Here is a 10,449-nt window from a genome sequence, read left to right as displayed (position 1 = left end):
ATTCCTATCATCCCTAGCTAACAGGACCAGTGGTCAGGGATGATGGGAATTGTAGTCCCAAACATCTGGAGGGCCGGAGTTTGCCTATGCCTGGCTTAGTTTATGTAAAATATGCATAGATCTATGGCATGCAAATTGAACCATGGAAGGAGAAGAAGGGAAGTCATTGCTGTTTTAAGGTTGTTCAAATGAGTATTCTAAAATGTAAAATAGGGGGGGGGGGGGAATTATACAAAAAAGAAAGAAAGAAAATGGTTTCAGATGAGCTGCTTAAAGTTGGTCAATCTGGCTGGCAAGGCTTCAGCCAGGCACATCCTCCTGTTGTAAGGGGAATGACAATTGTTGTGCTTCCATGGAGACTAATGGTTACATCTGTTTGATTTTTTTCTCAGGGGCAAGTGGGGGCCACATACCAGTGGTGGGTGAGCCCCAAAGACCAAAGCACAGAAATGACACAATAACTTGGCCATGCCAGAAGAGTTTGCAGTGTTTCCTTACTGAGCTAAGAAAGGGGCTGCCTGTTTTCAGCACACAGCAGAGAAACTAACAACTTCTTCTTCTTCTTCTTCTTCTTCTTCTTCTTCTTCTTCTTCTTCTTCTTCTTCTTCTTCTTCTTCTGGATCCACACATCCTTCCACAGTGGGGACATAGGTTTCTGGGCAGGAGTTGATCACAGTGAGTGTTTGCCAAGCGTGCCTTCCTCTTAGCACGTTTCTCCCTTTCATCTTGAGTTTGAGTGTCTTCAAAGCCCACGACACCTCGGGTAAAGGCTGCTCTCCAACTGGAGCGCTCAAAGAGTGAGACACGACTAAACCACAACAACAACAACAACAGGGTTCGAAATTCACCAAGTACATTTTGAATCTTGCTTTCAGCCACTTGCGACCAAGTGAAGATCGCCAGGCGCCAGGATTGTGCCCGACGTCTCCACCATCTGGAGGCGCATGCCTGGACATCTTTGGATCTTGACTGCTTCCACACACTAGCATCACATCCTTTCGAATTCTATCTACACAATCAGAATGAATTTCAGGAACCCAAAGTCGTATTGAAAAATACAACTTTCAAGCCGTCTGGCCCAAACATGGCAACTAGGCATTCCATTTTGGCAACTGTAACCCTGGTTTAAGGAGCCATTTGGCGCCTAGATGATATATCTGAGCTTCTAACACTTCCAACACCTCCATAACTCTCTTCCAAAGAAAACCACATAAAACTCAGGTAATCGTTGCAGCCCTTGTGTTTCTTACTGCTCTTGAGAAGTGGGTCAAGCTTAACAACATCATGATTTTACCACCTCATTGTATTTTGTTTGGGTTGAGCAGAAAATTTGAACTACTCAGGGAAGAAGAAATTAATTTTTATTCCCACCACCTCCTAGTTTTAAAGTATCTATGCATGGGTCATTTGTCTGTTTGGTTGTAAGTCACTTTGGGTTGCCCTGGGCAAGACAAAGCAACTAAGAAACTTAATAAATGAATAAAATATTCTGCATTTCAAAATGCCAACCTTAAATAAATATCATTGCAGGTTTCCTCTGCTTTCAGCCTCAACAGGCTACAGATGTGGATGATCAAGTTTCAGTGAGTCCTTGATCCTGACGCCACTAAAATCCATGACCAGAGCAGTTGATTAAACTAATAACTTGTCCAGACCTTTGACTGACTGTGAGAAACAATGTTCACTTAAGGAGTAAAGTTCTTCTGATGGCCATTTTGATACAGTCCATTTCATCCAAATTGTGAATGAAGAAACAAGGCATGTGAGTGATGTTCACTTGATTTCAGATAAGCCACCTGTCATGGCATTAATTGGCACATGTTTTTTTGGGCTACTTAGGATGGTTTAATTCTCGTTGCAAATTTTGAAAGTTGTTCTTGCATTTCAATTTCCTCTTTCCTAGCCCCACCCCCTTGCAATGTGCATTCTAACACCTCAAAGAACCTGATAAATAGGAGGCAGCTTCCTTCAGCCCAGTCAGAAAAACGTGGGACCGGCCGCTCCTGCCTGTGCAAATCTTACAGAAGCAAAGCCCAGGAGAAACCATGAGCAAAGCAGCTGGTAAGTACATAAAGGATGTTTAGTTCTCCTCGAATTGATTTCTTCTATCTGATAGCCCTGGGTAACACAACCTGCAATGAAATGATTTTATGAGTTTACTGCTGAGGATTTATGGGCACATCAGCCCCTGAGATTTAGAGCCAACACCTATAATTGTTTAATAAATGTTGGAGTGCTGCTCTTTGATCTTCAGATAACATGGGGATAATGCCCTTTACGTTTGTGTCCCTATGCTATATACTCTACAAGAACTAACAGACCCATTAAAATGCCTGTGAGGTTCATGCAGTGCTTTTTTCCCCTTAAAAATTGTTGAAGGGTACTCTCCTTTCCCTACTCTTGTTGAAATACTGCCCCTCAATGAGGCCAAACTTAGATCCACAAAATGTTTAGGGGTATGTGTACACCCACATTCCCCCAGAAAAAAAAGCACTGGGTTCATGTATATTAAAGGTAAAGGGACCCCTGACCATTAGGTCCAGTCGTGACCGACTCTGGGGTTGCGGCGCTCATCTCACTTTATTGGCCGAGGGAGCCGGCGTACAGTTTCCGGGTCATGTGGCCAGTGTGACCAAGCCGCTTCTGCCGAACCAGAGCAGCGCACGGAAACGCCGTTTACCTTCCCACCAGAGTGGTACCTATTTATCTACTTGCACTTTGACGTGCTTTTGAACTGCTAGGTTGGCAGGAGCAGGGACCGAGCAACGGGAGCTCACCCTGTCGCAGGGATTCAAACCGCCGACCTTCTGATCGGCAAGCCCTAGGCTATGTGGCTTAACCCACAGCGCCACCCTTCATGTATATTACTATGTAGTAAAGGTCCTATTTTCTTTTTCTTTTTTAATGTTTTTATTAGCTATTTCAACATAACAAATTATCAAAACATATCATATAGTGTGCATTATTTTCCCCCTCCCCCCCCAAACCCTCCCTCCCCTCAAAAAACTTCCCTCAGCGCCTCTCTCTGATTTCTCAGCACATATTATTCTCTGCATGTTATGAAATTATACATATCCTTACATTATCTATCTGCCATGTTATCAACCAATAAATTTGTGTATGTTTATTCAAAACCTGCCAAGGAATCCAATTCATTTTGTTGCCTTTTAGATAATTTGTAAAAAGCTCCCATTCTTAAAGTCACAGTTGTCCTCGTCCCGCAATTTGTATGTCAATTTAGCCAGCTCTGCGTAGCTCATCAATTTTTCTGGCCACTGTTCGTTGGGATTTCCTCGTTCTTCCATCCTTGTACTATCAAGGAAACAGGGTAAAGGTCCTATTTTCTTATCAGCATGACTAATAGTTTTTTAATGGTTTTATGAGCATGCACACCAAGTAAAAAGCAAAAAAGCAAACAGGAAGCATTTAATTAAAGGCACAGTTGCTCTTTGAAACTGCAGTAGTGCTTTCCTGTACATACTACTGCTGTGTTTTATTGCAAAAATAAAATCAGGGTTTTTTGGAGGGGGGAATTGGGGGGGAAACGCAGAAAACACTATAATTGTCACAATGACATTGCATGGATTTTCTGTAAAAAAAATTAGGAGCCGGTTGTGGCAATTCCAGAGAAAAGGGCTAGAGTAGAAGTAACCTGTCTTTCACATAAGCACATCAAAAGATGAAGAGAGGCTCAAAAGCACACCTGAAATCTGCCCATGGAGAATACAAGCTTAAGCGTCCATTGACGTAGAAAATAATTTCCCGGTGTTGACAGTGTACGCAGTTTTTGAGGAACGGATCATGCATGACTAGCCATAGAGAATAAATTCCTCTTGTACGCATTTCCCCCTGCCAAATTATTACCCCTTGTTTCCTGTTCTTGTTTGCTTAACAGAGAAGAAAGCCTTTTTATTTCCTTTAAAAGGAACTTCTCCACTTTGTAATGAGCAAACAATTGCGGTAGGCATTTGATTAGAGGATATTTCTGGGGCACCTTTATTATTTCCTGCGTTCCTTCAGCTGTGGTGATATTACCATATTGGCCTGAATATAAGCCTTACTACTTCTTTTTTCAAAAATTCCGACCGTGAAACGTAAAAGTGCAGCTTAAATTCACAACCTTGCAAAAATGGGCTTGTTAAGTTGTGTGTCAGCTCAGTTCAGAGGATGGCCGCATCTGGCTATGCTCTGATGTCCATCGATCCCACCTTCGTCGCCAGTGTTAAGTTGTGGGTTGACATAGCAGACAACACAGCGATTCTTCCAAAGCAGCTCTTTATTTGTAAGCTGGAACAGAACTGGCTGAGGAGCTCAGTCAGCCTGCTAATATAGAGCTCCAGAACAATGTAACTGTTGCCATTTTCTAAAACTATCCAATCACTGAATGTCACTTTTCGATCCTTCATTTGCATACAAAACTATCCAATCACTGAACGTCACTTTTCGATCCTTCATTTGCATAACTATCTACAGTATCCCCCTGCTGGCCCAGGGTGAGAACTTGAGTACATAACAGGGCTTTTACGATATCGCTGCTGAAACAGACCTACGGTAAAACGGAACGGGTGTGAGTGCCTGCAGAATTTTAAGGGAACAGCTTATATTCGGGTATTGTGTGTTTTTTCTCTCCCCCCCCCCCTGAATTTTAAAGGTGTGGCTTATATTCGGGTGCGGCTTATATTTGGGCCAGTACGGTATAAAGGTGATATCAGATATAAGCTAATCAACTTCCTTCTATATGTAAAGCGGGGGCACCAAATTGGCAGCCCGATCTTTGCCACACTTTCTACGCTGGCATAAGTGGAAGTAGTATCTCTTCCAGCAGAGTCAACCGAAATCTGGAGTGTTCTGGGTCAATTTTTTGTCCAACAGTATGAAGAAGAGAGGAGGATTCTCGGTAGAAAATGGCAGAGGATGAGCTCTTTCAGAACAGGAGCCAAAGTGGGTCTTTACAGATGTTGGACTATAACTCCCATCATTCCTGACAATTGGCCTTGCTGGTTGTGGCTGGTGGAATAATAATAATAATAATAATAATAATAATAATAATAATAATAATAATAATAATTTATTATTTGTACCCCACCCATCCGGCTGGGTTTCCCCAGCCACTCTGGGCAGCTTCCAACAGAATATTAAAATACAATAACCTATTAAACATTAAAAGCGTCCCTAAACAGGTCTGCCTTCAGATGTTTTCTAAACGTCTGGTAGTTGTTTTTCTCTTTGACATCTGGTGGGAGGGCGTTCCACAGGGAGGGTGCCACTACCGAGAAGGCCCTCTGCCTGGTTCCCTGTAACTTGGCTTTCTCACAGTGAGGGAACCACCAGAAGGCCCTCGGCACTGGACCTCAGTGTCTGGGCAGAAGGATGTGGGTGGAGACGTTCCTTCAGGTACACTGGACCGAAGCCGTTTAGGGCTTTAAGGTCAGCACCAACACTTTGAATTGTGCTTGGAAACGTACTGGGAGCCAATGTAGGTCTTTCAGGACCAGTGTTATATGGTCTTGGTGGCCTCTCCCAGTCACCAGTCTAGCTGCCACATTCTGGATTAGTTGTAGTTTCCGGGTCACCTTCAAAGGTCGCCCCACGTGGAGCGCATTGCAGTAGTCCAAGCGGGAGATAACTAGAGCATGCACCACTCTGGCGAGACAGTCTGTGTACCAGATGGAGCTGATGGAAGTTGTAGTCTAACTCTTATCTGTCAGGTGTCTTTTGCCTATCCGTGAAATAGGCTAGAGCTACCTGTTGCTCAGGGATGCGGGTGGCACTGTGGGTTAAACCACAGAGCCTAGGACTTGCCGATCAGAAGGTCAACGGTTTGAATCCCCGCGACGGGGTGAGCTCCTGTTGCTCGGTCCTTGCTCCCTGCATCAGAGTGCATGTAGATAAATAGGTACCGCTCCGGCGGGAAGGTAAACGGCGTTTCCGTGGGCTGCTCTGGTTCGCCTGAAGCGGCTTAGTCATGCTGGCCACATGACTCGGAAGCTATCTGCGGACAAATGCTGGCTCCCTCGGCCTATAGAGCAAGATGAGCACCACAACCCCAGAGTCGGTCACGACTGGACCTAATGGTGAGGGGTCCCGTTATCTTTACCTTTACCTGTTGCTCATTTGCTGAGATGTGTGGACCCACCCATTTTCTTTCAAATGGCCAAGAACATTGCATTGCTAAGAGCACCTGGACTAAAATTGTCTACCAATAACTTCACTCTTGTGGTTTATCACCACAACAGCTACTCACGCTGGGTTTTAGTAAAGCAAGCAATTTAGTTAGACAGCGCCTATATGATATCGAGTGACAGAACAATCTGCCCGCAATAAGGGAATTTTGCCTGTGGTATGACTATTTTCCACCCAGTCATCTTGACTCTCTGGTACCCTATCTGCATAACTTAATAATTCAAAAATATAGTTGCGCTTTTACTCTTGCAAGATTGACTATACTGCCTTCAGCTGTACTTGAGGGACGATTCCAAAAAATTCCACTGGAAAAACGATTATGTCCCTGTGGAGATGGCAGTACCGATTTGGTGGCGCATGTCCTTCTGGCTTGCACTTTTTATAAAGATTTGAGGAATGAGATTATCACCCCTCTTTTACTGTCCATTCTGGGTCGCCCAACCACTGCCACAGTGTCCTTTCCCTTGGCAAATCAGGATGAACAGGTGACAGCAAAGGTTGCAAGGCTTTTAGTCAGGGCAATTTGAATAAGATCCATTATTTGACTATTGATCCAAACCCCAAAAATGTATTTTATATAATTGACTTTTTACCTTTATCTTCTGTATACCACATTTTGTTTGTTTTATTGCTATGGCTGGTGGCTGATGCAAATAAAGATTGATTCATTCATTCATTGCATTGCATTGCTAAAACCTACTCCTGTTGGTTTCTGCTGCTAAAGACAGCGAGTCAGTCTTTGCCCATAAAAATAGAAAGCATGCTTAAACTTTCTGCTAGTGTTAATAAATGTCATCGTAAACGGAATGAAAGATTTATATTCTGTCTTCGATTGAGTGACACAAGCAAATCATACTTTCTGTCCCCATCGATCCACTGTGTTAAAGTAGAACCTAAGATTCTATCCAAAGATGTAATAAATATTGCCTAGAAATGTAACTTTGAGAGATGTTTTAATAGGTAAATCTGTTTTACAGCGCGTATTTTTGAAAACTGCTAATTTTATTTATATTTGGTGGGGGGGTGGTTAACTTGTTTCTAAGATCTGGTTTTATTGGTAATTTAATGCAGTGCTTTTTTTCTAAAAAAATGTTTAGGGGTACTCTCATTTTTGACTCAATTATAATTTCCCCCCATTCCTTATTAAAATTTTGGTCTTCCTGATTTCTGATTCTTCCAGATAATTTTTGCCATTTCGGCATAATCTATCAACTTAATCTGCCACTCTTCTCCGGCCAGGACTTTGTCCTCTTTCCATCCCATGGCCAATAATATCTGCGCAGCTTTGGTCGCATACATAAATAGTCTTTTCTGCTCCATTGGGATTTCGGCACCTAGAATTCCTAAAAGATAGGGTTTTGTAGAAAAAGTTACTTTAAACATTTTCCCCAAATAATTATATATCATTTCCCAAAATTCTTTTACTACCTTACATGTCCACCACATATGATGGAAGGTGCCTTCTTTTTCCTTACATTTCCAACATATATTTCACCCTGGCTAATCCACTTTTCCAAACCCCACTGTAAAAAAATAACGTGTCTAACTCACAGCCAACTCAAGGTCAGATTGAGAGATTTATTAATGGGAGGTAAGAGGTAGCCTAAAGTTAGAATGGTCAACATTTGCCTGCAAAGGTGTGCCTGTACCTTTTAGTAACTGTACGGCAGGGAGACACGCAATAGTTAGCACATCTGTCATCACATCAATGCAACAATAGTTTAAAAAAGAAAGTGTTTGCTGTCCCCACTCCCTCCCTCTCTCTCTCTCTCTCTCTCTCTCTCTCTCTCTCTCTCTGTACACGTCTTAAGTGCCCTGGACAGGTACAGCACTAAGAAGCAGGAAATTGCTCATCCAGAAATGAGAAATAAGGCCATGGTGCTTTTGTATTGATTTTCCATGGCCACTTCTGCAACCAGCTCCTTGGGGAATCAGAATGCAAGTTTGGGCAGACCTAAAACAACATCACCTGTTAGGTGTAAGCACAAAGATGGCATGGGATCATTTCTCTCTCCTTTGATATTAAGACAGCCTCGTAAAAGGTGGCATCAAAAACTACAAACCTGTGCAATGTTTCTTACGCAGGTTTGTAATTTCAGTACTAAGGCACTGATACACTGATAGTAGTCTCTGTTTTTATGCTGTGGAGAGGAAGCCCCTTCCTCTGCGGCCAGCACAGAAACACAGGCTGCTAGCAGGGTAGTAAAAATATTTGCCTTCTCCTAAGCAGACTGGCATGGGACGTGGGTGGCGCTGTGGATTAAACCACAGAGCCTAGGACTTGCCGATCAGAAGGTCGGCAGTTCGAATCCCCACAACGGGGTGAGATCCCGTTGCTCGGTCCCTGCTCCTGCCAACCTAGCAGTTCGAAAGCACGTCAAAGTGCAAGTAGATCAATAGGTGCCACTCTGGCGGGAAGGTAAACGGCGTTTCCGTGCGCTGCTCTGGTTCGCCAGAAGTGGCTTAGTCATGCTGGCCACATGACCCGGAAGCTGTACGCTGGCTCCCTCAGCCAATAAAGCAAGATGAGTGGCGCAACCCCAGAGTCAGTCACGACTGGACCTAATGGTGAGGGGTTGCTGCATCTCTCCTCCGCTGGCGTCCTGCGTTTCCATGCTGGGTACAAAGAAGGGATGCAGGTGTTAGACCACAGAGCCTAGGGCTTGCCGATCAGAAGGTCGGCGGTTCAAATCCCTGCAACAGGGTAAGCTCTCGTTGCTCTGTTCCAGCTCCTGCCAACCTAGCAGTTCGAAAGCACACCAGTGCACGTAGATAAATAGGTACCACTGCGGTGGGAAGGTAAATGGTGTTTCTGTGCGCTCTGGTTTCCATCACTGTGTCCCATTGCACCAGAAGCAGTTTAGTCATGCTGGCGACATGACTTGGAAAGCTGTCTTTGGATAAACGCTGGCTCACTTGGCCTGAAAGCGAGATGAGCGCCGCAACCCCATAGTTGCCTTTGACTAGACTTAACCATCCTGGGGTCCTTTACCTTTTGTAAGCTTATACATGTTGTAGCATTAACATTGCCTTTAAACTTCAGAAACCACAAAGCTGAACGAGACGCCAGCCTCCTCTAATACGCAGGCAAACATGAAAACCATTGCCCTAAATGGCCTCGGCCCAGTATACCTGAAGGAGCATCTCCACCCATCGTTCAGGCTGAGGTCCACCTCTGAGGGCCTTCTGGCGGTACCCTCATTCCGAGAAGTGAGGTTACAGGGAACCAGGCAGAGGGCCTTCTCAGTAGTGGCACCCGCCCTGTGGAACACCCCCCCCCACCAGATGTCAAGGAGATAAACAACTATCCGACTTTTAGAAGACATCTGAAGTCAGCCCTGCACAGGGAATTTTTAATATCTGGTGTTTTATTGTATTTTTAATATTTTATTGGAAGCCACGTAGAGTGGCTGGGGAGACCCAGTCAGATGGGCGGGGTATAAATAAATTATTATGATTGATTGATTGATTGCTGCCTTCTTTGCCATCCTTTCCAGGTGATCCGCTGAAGGTTACTGGAATCGATTTTCTCCGAGAGCAGAACACCCGCCTCCATCACACCAGCGACTACAACAACAGCAGCCTGATTGTGAGACGTGGGCAGCCTTTTGAGTTGAAGCTGACTTTAAGCAGGGAGCTGAACAACAATGACAAGGTCACACTGCAGCTCAGAATTGGTAAGCGAGCAAAACATGGCTTGATTCATCCCAGGTTGTCTAGGAATACAGCAGAGTAATTCAGACATTTATCCTTCAGAGATGCTATCAGGGTCAGGCAGACACGGTGGGCAAGTTCAGTAAAATTTGAAAGTATTTGTTTGGTTCCCTGAATGGCTTCCAATGTGGATATTTTTATATGTTTTGAGAAGAGAAATGGAACTCAAGCGGGGAACCAGAGCGGGAGATCCATGTTGTCGTTTATTATTCCACTGATTTCCCAGGTAATCTCTTCCAGGTAGACTACCATAGAATCATAGATTGGAAGGGATCCTGTTATGTACTGAAGTTCTCACCCTGGGCCAGCAGGGGGATACTGTAGATAGTTATGCAAATAAGGGATCGAAAGTGACGTTCAGTGATTGGATAGTTTTAGAAAATTGTTACAGTTACATTGTACTGGAGCTCTATATAAGCAGGCTGACTCAACCCTTCAGTTGAGTTCTGTTCTGGCCTGTGAATAAACAAGAGCTGTTTGAAGAATTGCTGTGTCGTCTGATATGCTCACCCACAACTTAACAGATCCCAAGGGTCTTCTAGTCCAATGTGG

The 10,449-nt window shown here is 44.1% G+C and overlaps 1 protein-coding gene across 1 annotated transcript in view; it reads left to right on the top strand.

The window, feature by feature from the left end:
• Nucleotides 1–1,579: 1,579 nt before the first annotated feature.
• The window catches only part of TGM4 (transglutaminase 4), a 30,412-nt gene continuing 21,542 nt past the window's right edge, over nucleotides 1,580–10,449 (top strand). The window contains exons 1-3 of the mRNA XM_083468167.1: nucleotides 1,580–1,762; nucleotides 1,904–2,061; nucleotides 9,681–9,860. Coding sequence (XP_083324293.1) covers nucleotides 2,046–2,061; nucleotides 9,681–9,860 — 196 coding nt within the window. The 5' untranslated portion in view covers nucleotides 1,580–1,762; nucleotides 1,904–2,045. The remainder of the gene's footprint in view (nucleotides 1,763–1,903; nucleotides 2,062–9,680; nucleotides 9,861–10,449) is intronic.

The sequence above is a fragment of the Podarcis liolepis genome (assembly GCF_965112155.1).
Source record: "Podarcis liolepis genome assembly, chromosome: 12".
Lineage (NCBI taxonomy): Eukaryota > Metazoa > Chordata > Lepidosauria > Squamata > Lacertidae > Podarcis > Podarcis liolepis.
The sequence above is the reverse complement of the archived record's forward strand: the minus strand, read 5'-3'. Positions and strand labels throughout refer to the sequence as shown.